The sequence below is a fragment of the Aspergillus wentii genome (genome assembly GCF_001890725.1).
Source record: "Aspergillus wentii DTO 134E9 unplaced genomic scaffold ASPWEscaffold_1, whole genome shotgun sequence".
Taxonomy (NCBI): Eukaryota; Fungi; Ascomycota; class Eurotiomycetes; order Eurotiales; family Aspergillaceae; genus Aspergillus; species Aspergillus wentii.
The window spans coordinates 943,679-958,814 of NW_024467832.1; the positions used below are offsets into that span (position 1 = coordinate 943,679).

Genomic DNA, 15,136 nt, shown 5'->3' on the forward strand with positions numbered 1-15,136 from the left:
CAGATAGAGACAGGGTTGATTATTGATACTTGATAGGTAAAATACATGAAACTGATCAGGCGGGGCTGAGCATTATCACGGCTCAAACAAAGCTACTATACTATGTCGACATGATGATTCATTACCAGGCAATAATATAATAGATGATGAAAAAGAAAGCCAATCACCAAAGGTACCATCCAGTTCCAAAAGTACCTCTTTTTCACCCGCACTTTTGGTCCGATATTCCTCTTATTGGCGGTGGACCTGAAGAGATCCCGAAAAAAAAGAAAGAGAAACGCCCAACCTTTCAGTTCCAGTAATAATACGACTCCATCACCATCATCATCACTACCTCTTTTCTTCCTTTCTTTCTTTTCTTTCTTTTCTGGCTTTCTTTTCTTTTCTTTCTGTCTTCTATTGTTTCTAGCCTTCTTCCAGAATCCTCTCCATCCTTTTCTTCTTCTTTTCTCTGTGGCTGTTCCCCCCTCTTCCCGCGACAAACACCGCCTCCCACCCTTCTCGCTTACTTCCAGTCCTTCTTTTACCCCCCCCATTCCACTCCATCCCCGTCCTTTGCGGTCGTACGAAACATACATCCTGGAAGTGGGATCTGCACCACCTGGAGAGGGAAAAAAAAAGAAAAACAATAATAAGGAAGAAAAGAGAAAAACTGCATACTCAGATACCATGATTATTATTACATTTGATATTATTTAACATAATTGAAAAAAAGAAAAAAAAAGAAAAAAAGGGAAAAAAGAGAAGAAGACCTTTATAATAATAATACAGAAAACAAGGTTAACTGATGAAGGTGCGCTTCTTTCCCCCCATCCTATCCACACTTCACCAACGCCTTCACTCGCCAACCTCCCTCTACCTCAATGATATCACGCCTTTGCGCTCTTCTTCCCTCTTTTGATTTTCTTCCTCCTTCTTGGGGGTTTCTTCAAAACTGACAATGGTTTTCTAGCACCGACATCGTAACGGTCGACTGGTTGTTGGAGGACTGGACACTCACCACGCTTGCTAAAGTTGCCTTCTTCCCACCGCCGTGCTCCCACCCCCCTCATTCCCTTCCTCTTCTCTCTCTCTCTCTCTCTCTCTCTCTCTCACGCACACGCACATCCACCCCTGAACGGAAGTGAAACAACGTTGGGTTGCGCGTCTCGTTCACTCATCGGCTGTGTCTCCAATCGCGCCCGGCCTCGACCGAATGTGCGACTATACTTTCCTCCCTCTTCCCGGACTCCATGCGTTCAGCTAGCGAACCACTGGATGACAGAGGCTTTCAATTGTTTCGAGGACGGTTGCGCAGCATACGTTAGATGCCAACGTGCTGCAAGGTAACATTCAGAAACCGAAATAATAATAATATTCATAAAAAAAAAAAGAAAAAGGGCGACTGGGCTGTGTGTGTATGTGTTTGCGTTTTTTTACCTCCGTTCTGCAGTGAGCCCGTTCGAGTGTCGCCGCTGTCGGATTAACGTGCATAACCGGGGGGACGAAAGAAAGAAAAAGAAAAAGAAAAGCAACGAAAGATGGAGTCGGAAAATTCAAATGGCTTCAACAAGCGGAACTCGAGCGCCCACCAGGGGTTCTATAGTCGTCCAGTAGAGCGACGAGCCAGCAAGAAATCGTCGTCCAAGGACCGTCATGGGATGGTATATCCTGACAATTTTAGGGACACGGGCATCCGCACGGTCACGCCGGATTCCACCTCCGATACTGGCAACCATTCTCCCTTGTCATCCGAAGCGGAGCATCGTTCTGGAAGTGGAGCTCCCTCCCCTCGCGCTCCTGTTTCGACAAGAACCACCGAGAGTGATCGCCGCCGCGACGTTCACCCTTACTATTCTGCAGGGGATGAAGATGAGGCCCAAGTGGAGTTGAAGAGTCAACGGGCGCGATCACAGACTACAAACTTTGACGAACAGCGAAGCGAAATATCTCCGAATTCCCTCTTCTCCAGATCTCGAAACCGTTTAGGCTCCATCAACACCACCAGTCCTCAACCCAAGGTCCCCGAAGATTCCCTCAGCTCGATCGGATTCCCATCCATTCAATCGCCCACCTATTTCAGTCAAACAATCGCCCGACACCGCTTAAGCAAACAACCCCCGAGCATATCTGGCCTGGCGACCGGGTTGGCAGCCAGTCAGGCCTCACTGCCATCCCCTCTCACGAATGCCGATTCGTCCAAGATCCTACAATTGATGAAAACGACTTGCGGGCGGATGCATGGGATCCTTTCATTTCGGACCGCCTCTTCAACGTCTTGGACTTCGGGATACTGCGCCATCAACGTGGCCACGGGAAGTTTGATATATCAGGCTAAAGGGGAACCTGCGCTGGCCAAGACTCTGATTCCTGACCTGCGTGGTTGCCGGGTTCGAACTCTGTTTGACCAGGAGCTGCAGACCACATACCTAAGCGTTTCTACATTTACCTCGGGCCTTGGCATCCAATTGAGGCCCCATGTTAGTGAGACTTTTGATTCGTGGCTTGCTGCTCTCCTCTGCTGGCAACCGATCCGACCCAAGGGGGTACAAAATAAAATGACCAAGCCCCAGACCGTGGCCATTGGGGATCGCCGCCTCGCCGAACGTCGGCGAAATTCCGAAAGTACCGTACAGAAGGATGCTACTATCATCAAGGTTGGGAAAATGCTCATGTGGGACAAACCAAGCGCGTCCGGAGCACGGCCCTCGTCTGGCCGTCGTATATCGACGTACCGACAACAGAGGGCGCTTTCCTCCTCCTGGCAGAAGGTGAGCTGCACACTGCAGGAGAATGGCCATTTCAATCTCTACACCGACCCAGACACCACCCTCGTCACTTGTGTCCAATTATCCCAGTTATCCCGCTGTGCCGTGCAGCAGCTCAACTCGTCCGTTTTGGAGGATGAATTTTGCATTGTTATATATCCACAGTACGCAGCACATTCGATCTCTGAAGCCCTATCACGCCCGATATATCTCGCCCTAGAAAGTCGAGTTCTTTTTGAGGTATGGTTCGTGCTTTTGCGTGCTTTCACTATTCCGGAACTGTACGGTCCTGCGTCATCGATTGAACACGACCCGAAAAAATTGCGAGTACCGGAGAATACAACCACTACACCTACAGCAGACATGTTCAGAATTGAACGAATACTTACAGTGAGGGTGACGGAAGCAAAGCTATTCCGCAATAAAGAAGATGAAACTCCCAGAAGCAGAAAGCCATCTAGATCTCATAGTCATACTTCGCCGACCTCCGCCGTGAGTGACTATTATACGGAAGTCGTTCTAGACGGAGAAGTTCGAGCCAAGACTGCCGTTAAATACCGCACCGCGAATCCCTTTTGGCGGGAAGATTTCACGTTCAGCGACCTACCGCCAGTTCTATCACAGGTTTCAATATTTGTCAAGACACTCAATCCATCTCAGAAGGACTGGACGCTTATTGCTCATGGGTCGTACGCCTTGAACCGAGATGCCAACCCTACGAGCGTGTTGAACGATGTTGAGCTATCCTCTACCGATACCATACACGGACGTGTCGATCTGCGATTGGATGATCTGCAACCGGGCGTGGAAACTGAGAAATGGTGGCCTATTGTGGACGACAGAGATCAATCAGTAGGCGAGATGCTGATGAGGGCAAGGATGGATGAGACTGTCGTCTTGATGTCCGATGAATACAAGCCAATGTCCGAGCTCCTTCATTCCTTTACGAACGGCCTCACTATACAAATGGCCCACATTATGTCGTCAGAACTGAATCAGCTGTCCGAAACCCTTCTCAACATCTATCAAGTCTCGGGCCAGGCAGTCGAATGGATTTCGGCGTTGGTCGAAGATGAAATAGACGGGGTCCACAAGGAATCGACGGTCAACAGGCTTAGGTATACCACACGGATACATTCGAACGATGCCAGAGAAACTGGGCAAGATAGGGAGGTTCTTGTGAGAGACTTAGGGCGGACTGCCACTGTGGAGGCCAATCTGCTTTTTAGAGGGAATTCCCTTCTGACCAAGGCTCTTGACTTGCACATGCGCCGGCTTGGAAAGGAATACCTCGAGGAGACAATTGGAGACCGGTTACGGGATATTGACGTGGATGATCCGGAGTGTGAGGTCGACCCGTCTCGAGTGCAGCGCCCGGATGATCTCGAGCGTAACTGGAGAACCCTAATCAACCGTACTACGGATGTTTGGAAATCCATCGCCAATTCCGCATCTCGATGTCCGGCTGAGCTGCGACTTATATTCCGACACATTAGAGCCTGTGCGGATGATCGTTATGGTGATTTCCTCCGGTCTGTGACATACAGCAGTGTTTCTGGTTTCCTGTTCCTGCGGTTCTTCTGTCCAGCCATCCTCAACCCGAAGCTCTTTGGATTGCTGAAAGGTAACCCCCCCCCCCTTCTCTCTTGCTGTATAGTTATCTAACGGAAAAAAATAGATCATCCCCGTCCTCGTGCCCAGCGTACCTTGACCTTGATAGCTAAGGCCTTGCAAGGATTGGCCAACATGACAACTTTCGGCAGTAAAGAGCCTTGGATGGAACCGATGAATAAGTTTCTGGTTGGAAACCGTATCGAGTTCAAACAGTTTGTTGATTCAATCTGTGCGATTCCCGCAGATCGGCCAACACCGATTGTCACGCCATCGTATGCCACGCCGATTCAAATTCTCAACCGATTGCCTCCTACCTCACGCGAAGGATTCCCGAGTCTTCCTTTCTTGCTCGACCTTGCAAGAAGTTTCGCAAACCTGATCAGAATATGGCTCGAGGTTGCGCCAGAAAGGCTGTCTGAGCTGGAAGATGTCGATCGAGTGCTTCTGAAATTCCATGATGTAGCGCTTCGTCTCCACCAGCGGACCAAAGAATGCCTGACCAGGGCTGAACAAGCTGAGCGGCCAAATGGAAATCTCGAGATCAAGTGGGAGGAATTGGTGGATTCGATGGAGCGGTCCGCAACCTTTTATGATGAGACCCCCAGTAAACCTGGAACCCCGGCAGCTACCGAGACAGTCACCGCAGGGTCAGCGTCTGTCACGGCGAACCATCGGAATTCCATCGGTTACTTTGCTTCGAGGCCGTCTTTCCCCCGCCGGTCCACCGACTGCGGCGCTGACGGCGACGAAGATACTCCCCCAAGCTCCTCATCGGCGAACTGGGAACAGAACCGGGTACCCTTCTCCATACCCCGGTGGTCTGATACACGAGACAGCACCGGTAGCTCCAAAAACTCTTCGACATACTCCCTTGAATATTCCGATAACTCGAAAAGCAACCGCAGATCAAGCATTACTAGAGAGAGCTCGAGCAAGTACCGATTATTCGATACATTCGGAGCATCGAGGCGCAAAGCCAAAGACCGTGATCATCAGCATTCGCGCGAGGAATTACGGAACGAACCTTGACGATATTAACTCTGGGACCAATTGGACCACAACCGTTTGGATATTCCAGATGGCATCTTTATTATGGTGATGCCCGATACATGACATAAATTTCTGTTCATCTTTTTTTACTTTTCTTTTCCTTTTTTGGTATTTTTGGATTCTTGGTTGCCTTTTGCCTCTTCTAAATATTTCTCTTTTCTTTTTTATTTACAGCAAGGGTGATGGAGGCTGATGTGTTTTCTATGACAATAAACTCGCGGGTGGTGACTGGAACAGTTTTGTATAACAAGACAGGTTTTGTACGGACAAATTCCTGTATGTTCTGATGTACATTCCCCCCTCTATGTGCTCATGATTTAACGCTCTTTTTCTCCTATTCTTTTTGGAAAGCATTTGTCATGGTGTTGATACCCTGCTCTTATTGCTGTTTTGGATGGAAGAGAGAGTGCTGGATGCCCAGGCATTTCTATATGGCTTTTCATTTCTTCCTTGGCTGTTCCCATTAGAAAAGTCTCTTGGGAGTGCAAAAACGGCTTCGATTGTTTTCTTTTTTGTTGTGTAAATAGTCTTCTTCTTGCATAGATGAAATGAGTATTGCCCTATGATGTGAGATCTGCCAATATGCGTATCCTCGATATATAGTTCGGAGATTTTCTACTAGCCAATACCAAAAATCTGACGTGCATCTCCGGAGAAAAGGATCCGATCAATTCCATCCGTGGATGTCATCAAAGCCCCGATTTGATCCATGCATGTGCATGGCTGACAGCTGACAGCTGACATGCCCAGATTGAAACATAAAAGGGAAAGAAATCCAATAAAATAAGGTATCGGTTTGACAACCTACAATTACACACTACGGCCACAAGACCCCTTATGATAAAAACAAATACAGAGACAGACACACATACCGACAGAGGGGGAATAATAAACACGAACAATTTATCTTTTCTTTCAAAAACAAATCACAATCACATCCACAAACAAATCTTCCCACTGGCCGTCCCACCCGCAACCCAGTTCTTGCTTCGGTGGAAAACAGACACGGCGGGGACGGCGGTGATGCCGTCGCCTCCGAGTTGGGCGAGTTGGTCGCCGGCGCTGCTGTAGATGTCGACGAAGCGGTTCATGTTGCCTACGCAGAACCGTTGGATGGGGGATTGCGGGTTTGCTTGCCATTGGGGGCGGAGGCTGGATATCGTGTTAGTATAGGGGTTTGGCATGAGGAGGGGAGTGGGAATGGGACAGGACATACATGGTAACCCAGCGTCCGGTCTGGCAGTTATGTCTTACGACCGTGTCTGGTTTCATCTGGTCATCGGAGACGGTATGGCCTGGCTTCCAGGAGGAGATTCCCTTTGCGCCCAAGTCGTATATTTTCAGGGTATCGTCGTAGGAGGAAGTGGCAATCTGGCCGGCGCTGTTAAAGGCCGCATGAGAGACCGAGAGACGACTCTGATGCTCGCCGATGGGGACCGGTTCGTCATGCGACAACTTTCTGAGATCCCACAGTTTCATAGTGCGGTCTAAGCTGGCCGTGGCGAAGTAGTGCGGGTGTGCAGGGTACAGGGAGAAGCCACCGATTTTCTTATCGGAGAGCTGCCAGTTCTCCACCGTGCTGTCGCCCCGTGGGGTGCGGGTGTCGTAGCGGCCAAATGCTCCGTCCAGGGTTGTCCAGTACAGACAGTTGGGGTCGTCTAGGGCCATGTCGATGCCGGAGATGGGGACGTCTTCGGATGTGGATTCGGGGGCGTATTTCTCTACTGATGTTGTCTTTTCTAGATCCATCTCCCGGATGGAGCTGTCGTAACTGGCTGTGTAGAGGTGGGTGGGCTTCGATGGGTGGATCATCATTGAGCTAATTGTGCGGGTGTGTGGTTTCAAGGTGGTGAGGACAGGGTCTGGGTCGTCGTCCTCTTCGTCGTCGTCTTCGGTCTTCGTCGATATCGGTTTCTCTTGAGAGGCATCAAGAACACCCAGGTGCCCCATTTTATCTCCGGCAAAGATCAACGGCTTGGTTTCGGAAGGGTGAAAGGTCATGGTATAGACTCGTTCCGGGGTGAGCTTGATTCCTATATTTGACATGTCAACACATGATCTCAATCCAATATACACTCGGGAAATCCGCACGGTTAGGCTCCCAAGGCTCCCACAGCTGCAACCCGCTCATTTCCTCCCTCAGAGCCTTCAAATCCTTATCCGATGTCTTCTTGATCTCAGCATCCCCAAAGGTTCGCTCGTACGGCTTCGCGACACCCTTGGTGACCACATCCACGCCAATCAAGGCATCCCCGCTAAGTTTCTGCCCCGAAACGATCATTTCGTTGAAAGTAAAAGCATCCGACTTGCGAACCCGCTTCGCCCGCGCTGCCTCCATCGCAACTTCATACTCATCATCCGCTTTGCGCTTCGCGACCTCGCTTTCCGCCGCAATGCCCCTCAACCGCGAAGACGTGCGGCGCGGCAAGGGAGCTTCCTCTTCTTTCTTAATCTTCTTGGGGGGAGGTTTCTTCTTCGCTTTCCCGGTATCGCCGGATGAGGCCTTTGCTAGCTTCGGGGGGAACAGGCCGGAGGACTGCGCCTCTTGAGTGAGCTTTTTAAGCAGCGCATCGCGTTCCGCGATGTTGGCCAACCGCTGCTTTTCAAAGTCGGAGAGCTCGCTGCCCATTGTTGAAAACGGGGAAAAACAAGACCCAGGGAAAATTCAAGAGGTCAATATTAGCCTCCGAAAAGAAGTTGAACGGCACCGTGGGCTGATTTTGGTCCTGGTTGGGAACTGCGCTGATCGTGCACTGCAATTCCCCGTCGCGTGTAATGGCATCGCGCTGTCACGTGAGATAATGAAGCCGCTGTTTTGCGGAGATGAAGAAGATTTGCATGAATGAAAACTGACATACAAAAAAAGTGCTTTTGTTTGTTGGAATTTTGGAATTTATTTTTGAAGGGATTTGTTTTCTGCAGACATCCTACAGGACAATAATATCCTCTAATTGGCAAACTTGATAGACCACAACTGCTGTTGATGTCATTTGCTTTTACTCAAATTCCGCAAACTTCAAGATCAGCCACGAGTCGCTTTCAGTGATTCTGACAGTTCAAAATGGCTGCGCGAATTCCTCGCACTAGGCTAGTGCTCACAGCGCATAACTCCCTCGTCCCATTTTTATATCAGACTCGCACACTCACAGCACCGTTATGGTATACGTTTCAAAACACAGCTCATCTACGGTCAACGTATTCCACGAATACTCCCTCAGACGAAGCAACACAAAATGACAACGGTGAATCGTCCCAAGATTCGAACTCTGCCCCTACGACGTCCGATCCGCCCTCTCAGACCGTGAACGATGCTCCGAAGCCGCGAAGAAGCTATCTGCAGAGACGTGCCGGTGCAATTTCGGCGCCAGAGAAGAAACCCACTACACAGATACGACAACCGCTGAAGTCGCTTACAATGACACAAGGAGAAAGGATGGCATTTGGCGAATTGCTGGGACAAGTGGGACTTTCTCGAAAGGACACATCCACAACAGAGACAGGGGCAGAGGCGAACAAGGAGCCGAAGAAACCAATGAGCGACAGTGACCGGAATGAAATGTTACAGCTCTCAGCGATCTTCGACTCCGTGCTCAACGATATAAAACTAAAGGCATCGAAGAGAAAGAAGTCACAGGCAAAGTCGGACGGTATTTCAGCAGCATCGGAAGGTGAAACGTCGGAGATCCACGAGAAGCTCCGGCGATTCCAGGATGGTGATATTGATATCTACGAGCTGAGCGATGATACTCAAATCCCTCTGGAGAGGATTATAGGGTCAATTGTGCAGCGGGAATCGGCAAAGATCGAAACCACTCTGCGTGTTGCAATCGAACAAGGAAAGGGTGACACTGAGGTCTGGGGTATCTGCAAAGAGCGGATATTTTCCCTCATGCAGTATCTGGGAAAAAGCCCTCTCGCTCACCATCTCAACTTCAAGGATCTTCAGAAGGAGCTGGAAGTGCCTACTCCGGCGCAGTCCAGTGTTGAAGCCGAGGGACAATTCGAAGATATCCAGCAAGAAAACAAGGAAACCAGCGCGACCAGTGAGGTCAACGAGACCAGCGAGATTAGCCAAACCAGCGAACCCAACGTGACCAGCGAGGCCGTCGAGACCAACGAGACCCAACCAGAACAATCCGATGCTTTGGAAATCCCTACCTCTATTCCCGTTGAACCCGTCGTGACAGCACTCTACCCGAAAGTCCTCCTCGTCGCATTTCGTCTCCTCAACTCGCATTTCCCCAATTCTCCCTTAATCGGCCAGTTCCGCTCAACCATCAAGTCGCATGGCAGGACCTCCGCAGTGCTGGGCACGTCGACAGGCCTATACAACGAACTGATCTACTTTTACTGGCGTGGCTGCAACGATATCCCGGGTGTTGTATCTCTCCTGCAGGAGATGGAGGTGACGGGCGTACAGCCCGATCAGAAGACGGTTGGGTTGCTGAATGGGATTGTGCGTCAGCGGGAGCGTGATCTAACGAGGTATCGTCAACGGGCACGTCAAGAGAACCGGCCTTCTACCCGTGAGCCGTGGTGGGATATGGCGCCGAACAGAAAAGCCATGCGGGAGTTGCTTGGGCCGGAGGGCTGGATGCATCGGATCGTGTTGCGAGTGCAGGATATGGGCAGTCGGCAACGAGGGAATCGGTGAGGAGTATATATGCGCTTGTATTTAGATGAAACATGGCTTCTGTTTAATGTACGATAGGAAGAGTATTGAAAACAATCATGTAATATACATAGACAAATAGAATACAAGGAAAACATTCTCATTCAACAGAGACATGATATCTTTAGATCTTCAATCCCCAACTTCTCCCCAAGCCAACAGCAGTCGAACCCATGAAACCGAGACACTGCTTGACACCACCGATCTTATCACCGATAGTCTTGCTATCTTCAATGCGACGATCCACAAAGGCCTCGGTAGCGGAGAGATCCGGACTTGAGTCATTGGTCATGACGACTTCGGCGCTGGCGTAGATGGCAGATACGGAGAGACGTTTTGTATACCAGGATGCATCGACGGAGGCGTCACCCGCAAGAGTGAGGATATCAGAAGATAAAGCGTGCAATTCGGAAAGAGCGAGAGGGATGTTTGAAGCGAGGGACATGACAGCCAGAGCCTTCAATCAGTTAGTCAGTCACGTATTCTCATCGGGAAATCTGGAAATAAAGGTAGGTAGGAAACATACATCCTGCCACTGATGCTTAATACTGGCATTCATGCGCAACCGCTCCATAATCAGCGCCTTTGTCTTTTCCTCCACAGACAATCCCTGCTGAGACTCAAAGAAGCCATTCTCGACCTTTCCGCGCAACAGGCCTCGTCGACTAGCTAGCCAGAAGAGAACGAGGTCGAATTCAACTCGGGGGAAGAGCTGGACGGAGACGTCGAGGAAGCCGGCATCGCGGGCGCCCAGGGTGAGGGATTCGGAGGTGAAGCCGTGAGTCGGGACGTGGGTGAGGGCTGCTTCGAGGATGGTGGTTTGCGAGTTGGAGTACTCGTGGGCTGGGGGGTCGGGGTGGTGTTGGGAGTGGTACAGGCGAGGGTTGAGGGGGTATGAGGTTCTTGGGAGGCGAGATTGTGTTGTAGGTGGTGTTGTTCTTCTGGGTTGGCGGATGGGTTGTTGTTGGTGGTTGTGATGAAGATTGCGGCACTGGAAGGAGAGGCCGGATTGGCGGGTGAATGATGGGAGGAGTCTGCGAGATGAAGCTGTCGCTGTAGGACAGCGGGAGAGGAGAATTGGTTGAGCCATGGTGATGATGGAGGTGGTGGATTGCGGATGGAATGAAGAGATGCGATGCTTTTATTTTTTCGGGGCGGGAGTCGATGGGGATAAGCGGTGGTCTGAGCTGAGCCGAAAATGCCTCCATACAACTTCATAGAGTCAATTGTCTGTAACTGATGCGTGCTCTATTGTATTATGATATCTACCTTGTCTATATGTCTACAAGATGGATTGTAAGTAAGGTGAATATCTCTAGTGATATATTTAATGACAGTCCCAGGATATAGATATGGATATTCAAGTATAGATCCTGGGATGTTTCATTTACTGTGTCTATCTAACCTGGAAGTCTGTTATTTAGTAGACCATGAAGGTCTATATTCGAGATGTATACTCGCTCTTTCCTTCACATGTCAGCGTACCTTCCTATACTGCAAGAATCACCATTGTCTACAAGCCGGGAAAGAACGATTCGACAACAAAACAATTATAAAACGATCAGTCTGTCTCTTCTCTCTTCTGTTTCTTCTTCCATCATCCACTCCTGTAAACCATATTCTCTTCCATACAAACATTCACAATGTTCTTTGAACTTATTCCCCGACAAGAGCTGCTACATCTACCAGAGCAAGAAAACTGACCCAGACTATACTAAGTGGACCGGACCGTGATGCTCGACGCATCACTCTCAAAGGCACATATCCCAGATGGGTTTTGTAAGTCGGTCTGAGTCTTGATGCATTTTCATTTACTGACTTTGGAAGACCCAATAGAGATTGTGTCGCCAGTGATCATGGCCGATGGCCAATCACTTCTGGGCTGTCATGAATGAGCGTTTTGATTTCCGCCACGATACTTCATGCAGCTTCCATATCCACATGTCATTTGCAACTGAGGGTTATTCCCTCCAGCAACTTCGATCCATGGCCAAGGCGATAATCTTCTGGGAGCCTGCTACGGCCCGATGCGTGCCACTTTCGAGACGAGACCAGGTCAATGACTTCTGCAAGAGTGGTTCCATTACATGGACTCCGCCATTCCTTCGACTATATCGACAATGCTGACCAGGACGAGATTGTGGATTTTATGTGCCCTGACCGATATGTCGCTGGGATCAACTATCTGTGCTTCCAAGCGTAGTCTCATTTTGGCAACTTGATGCCTAACTTCTCCAGAGCAACGAGCCACGATCACTGCACATCACTATGATGTCGTCGGATAGGGTTCGAGGTGAAAATACATTGCATTAGGCAAATCATCTAAGCAGAGTGGGGGAAGGGGTACCTAAATTTACATATTTAGATAGGCAGAATTTTATGAGTGTATGAGTATGCAGAGTATTGATCATGGTGTTGTCATTTCAGAGACCTTGTAGTTTTTGCCTAGGTATAATCCCCCATTTGATTTCCCTTCTTCCTTTCCTCCTTTCCTCCTTTCTTCCCTTCTCTTCTTCACTACAACCAACCATTCTCTCAATCCTCATACTCTCTTCTACGCATCTTCTTTTCGCTTTACATATCCCTTTCAAAGTTCTCTAGCCCTACATCAAATCACGTCACGACATGGATCTCCTTGACGAACTCGAAAACATGGCCATCGTGGCCCAAAACGACTTAGGAGACAACTTTGATGAGCAGGTCACCCGATTTCAGAACCTGTTTAACTACTCCCGCACAGAAGCTAGGTCTGTGCTTGAGAGGCACCGGGGGGCCATCTCACACAAGACTGTCTCGGATACACACTGGCAGATGGTCCGAGACGAAAAGGAGGCCCAAGGATACGACCGAGAGGCGTATGAATACGCTATCGGGGCGGGCCTCTTCAACCGCCAGAACAGCCCTGCTGGACCTCAGACAGTAGGAGATCCCAAGGCCACATATATGGTCAAGCTTGAGGGACCTTTGGACAGTCCGCAGAAGGTCCAGACATTGGGGAAGATGCTGGAGCTTCCAGCTGTGAGAGAGGGAAGTGGAGCAACTGGAGATGCCTGCTTCTGTCTCATCAACGGCAAGATCAAGGCCACCATCGCCTGGGCCTTGAAGGGTGAGGCATTTGTGCCCACCTTTATTCGAATCAATACAGCAGACAAGAGCCTTTCGGGCTGCTGTTTTGCTCCAACTCTGGGCTTCTGTGACCCGACACTTCCACAGAACCGAGTGGATGATGCCAGTCACGTATTCCTGCCAAAACAGAATCAGTACCCAGTGTGGTACTTTGTCTATGGCAATCTGACAAGCCCAGAGTTCCTTGTCCAGAAGCTGTCTCTTCCCGAGACACCAGTGCTGAGACGGGCCACGACCACAGGAGGCATCGTCAAGATCTGGAAGGGGAAGTATAAGGCTCTGATTGATGGGCCTGCCGATGCCACTGTGGAGGGGTGGGCATTGGAGGTTACGTCTGAGGAGAATGAGGGGGTGCTCCGATACCATGAATCGGACCAGTACGAGGTGGTGCGGTGCAAGATCACCATGACAGATACCGGAGAGTGTGTTTATGGCTTGGTGTTTAAATTTGTGGGGGATTTGGACTGAATCATCTGCTTTGTACCAACAGTCCAGTCTCTTGAATATGTCAACTCTGATGTGAACCTTCCTCTTTTGCCTACCGGGTTTTGAGGTTTAATGGGAACATCTTGAGATTATATGTGTATACCTATTTGTATTTTCTATTCATGTACTCTATCACTACCATGTATATTGAGAATGAATGAATCTGGCTGTGTTGATCTGATGTAATAATGCCTGTGAATAACCTCAAATCGGCAGCCAATCAGAATACAGTGAGTGTCTGCCTGAGGCACCCGGGATATCCCCGAGCTCTGTTTGAGTTTTACAGCATCAACAGTTCCTGTCATCGATGGTTGATCGTGAATCATTGGGCCAGAGCGTCTGTATTCAATAGAATATCGATTGAATTGCTTCAGGTAAAGACATCCATCGCATCTCCCCGGTGGGCCCTCTATCAGGATCAGCCGTCCAATTTCCCCTCTGCCCATTCACCTTGTCGCTCTGCTCTTGCATATCTGCAGTCAAATATCACCATTCGCCATCCAATCTCTTCCTTCCTTCTCCTCTTCCTCGCCTTGTTCTTCTCTTTTCTTTTCCTCTTCTTCTGGCGTGTCTCATTGCTTCATTTCCCATCTCTTTTTTTATTATTATTTATTCTGACTGACTGACTCCTTTTTTTCTCCTCTTTCTCAACCATCACAGGATCATTTGCCCCCAAATAATTCCCTCACCGAACTCCAACAAACAAACAATAACTAATTAATCCCTGCTATTATCTTGACTCTCACGGCCAACCCGAACTGCCCGTTTTCTTCCTTTTCCCCTCCTCTTCTTCCTCCTCCTTTTCCCATTTGACAGTCGAGATACTTTCTTTTTTTTTTATTTCTTTTTCTTTTTCTCCCCCCCCTCTTGAACGGGAAATCAAGAAAAGTAGAAAGGGAATACAGACTTTCCCCTCAATTCCATCCAATCCGACTGACGATTCATCATGGGTGCGTGATCTTGCTCTATCCTGCTGCTTTTTTGGTGTTTTTCTTTTATTACCACTGCCTTTTCCCTCTTACTTCTACCCACTTTCTGTCTCCAAGGTTACTACTACTACTTACTTACTCTTACTTATTATCTACACGTTAATCCTGGCCTGCCTTACTTAACCCAGTACCTTGCATTTTTCCTTTTGTAGTACTACTCGGATTCGACGGGAAACCCAATCAAACCACCCCCTCTTGTCTTTTTGTCTTTCTTGTTTCTCGTCTTTCTATCGTTCTTCTTCCCCCGCCATCTTCTCTCTCTCTTCTTCTTCTTCCTCTTCTTCTTCTCTTCTTTCCCCTCCCCATCCATCCTTATTCTCTTCCCCTCCTCTTGTATTTCTTTCTCTTTTTATCTGCTTTCTCCCTTCTTACCCAAAAAGACTCGTGGCTTACTCTTCCATCTCTAGCCGACGTCTATCGACCATACCAAGTAAGTGCTATCCATCTCTGCC

At 49.1% G+C, this 15,136-nt stretch overlaps 6 protein-coding genes across 6 annotated transcripts; 3 read left to right on the forward strand and 3 right to left on the reverse strand.

Annotated features, from left to right (window-relative positions):
- Positions 1-1,520: 1,520 nt before the first annotated feature.
- ASPWEDRAFT_99297 (GTPase-activating protein BUD2) lies at positions 1,521-5,390 on the forward strand (the record flags this gene model as incomplete). The annotated part of the gene is made up of 2 exons (XM_040839656.1): positions 1,521-4,371; positions 4,426-5,390. The coding sequence occupies 2 exons, from the start codon at positions 1,521-1,523 to the stop codon at positions 5,388-5,390; spliced, it is 3,816 nt and encodes a 1,271-aa protein (XP_040694030.1).
- Positions 5,391-6,029: 639 nt separating this feature from the next.
- On the reverse strand, positions 6,030-6,570 carry ASPWEDRAFT_33725 (uncharacterized protein). The gene has a single exon (XM_040833849.1). It carries the CDS (start codon positions 6,500-6,502, stop codon positions 6,344-6,346), a length of 159 nt encoding a protein of 52 aa, XP_040694031.1. The 5' UTR covers positions 6,503-6,570; the 3' UTR covers positions 6,030-6,343.
- ASPWEDRAFT_33726 (uncharacterized protein) lies at positions 6,513-8,140 on the reverse strand. Its single transcript, XM_040833850.1, has 2 exons — positions 7,503-8,140; positions 6,513-7,444 (listed from the first exon to the last, which is right to left on the reverse strand). The coding sequence occupies exons 1-2, from the start codon at positions 8,038-8,040 to the stop codon at positions 6,576-6,578; spliced, it is 1,407 nt and encodes a 468-aa protein (XP_040694032.1). The 5' UTR covers positions 8,041-8,140; the 3' UTR covers positions 6,513-6,575.
- A 332-nt stretch (positions 8,141-8,472) lies between these two features.
- Positions 8,473-10,065, forward strand: ASPWEDRAFT_144945 (uncharacterized protein; the record flags this gene model as incomplete). The annotated part of the gene is made up of 2 exons (XM_040829477.1): positions 8,473-9,305; positions 9,483-10,065. The coding sequence occupies 2 exons, from the start codon at positions 8,473-8,475 to the stop codon at positions 10,063-10,065; spliced, it is 1,416 nt and encodes a 471-aa protein (XP_040694033.1).
- ASPWEDRAFT_33728 (uncharacterized protein) lies at positions 9,771-11,243 on the reverse strand. Its single transcript, XM_040833851.1, has 2 exons — positions 10,610-11,243; positions 9,771-10,540 (listed from the first exon to the last, which is right to left on the reverse strand). Exons 1-2 carry the CDS (start codon positions 11,171-11,173, stop codon positions 10,208-10,210), a joined length of 897 nt encoding a protein of 298 aa, XP_040694034.1. The 5' UTR covers positions 11,174-11,243; the 3' UTR covers positions 9,771-10,207.
- Positions 11,244-12,708: 1,465 nt separating this feature from the next.
- ASPWEDRAFT_178225 (gamma-glutamylcyclotransferase family protein) lies at positions 12,709-13,864 on the forward strand (the record flags this gene model as incomplete). Its single annotated transcript, XM_040831754.1, has 1 exon — positions 12,709-13,864. One exon carries the CDS (start codon positions 12,709-12,711, stop codon positions 13,675-13,677), a length of 969 nt encoding a protein of 322 aa, XP_040694035.1. The 3' UTR covers positions 13,678-13,864.
- Between the last annotated feature and the right edge of the window lie 1,272 nt (positions 13,865-15,136).

Bases quoted from the DNA above. Each gene is read 5' to 3' on its own strand.
- ASPWEDRAFT_33725 (XM_040833849.1), bottom strand. From the start codon at position 6,502: ATGAACCGCTTCGTCGACATCTACAGCAGCGCCGGCGACCAACTCGCC.
- ASPWEDRAFT_33726 (XM_040833850.1), bottom strand. From the start codon at position 8,040: ATGGGCAGCGAGCTCTCCGACTTTGAAAAGCAGCGGTTGGCCAACATC. The intron at 7,445-7,502 runs GTGCGGATTTCC...TGTCAAATATAG, and splicing joins GGAGCCTTGGGAGCCTAACC to GAATCAAGCTCACCCCGGAA.
- ASPWEDRAFT_33728 (XM_040833851.1), bottom strand. From the start codon at position 11,173: ATGGCTCAACCAATTCTCCTCTCCCGCTGTCCTACAGCGACAGCTTCA. The intron at 10,541-10,609 runs GTATGTTTCCTA...AACTGATTGAAG, and splicing joins TTAAGCATCAGTGGCAGGAT to GCTCTGGCTGTCATGTCCCT.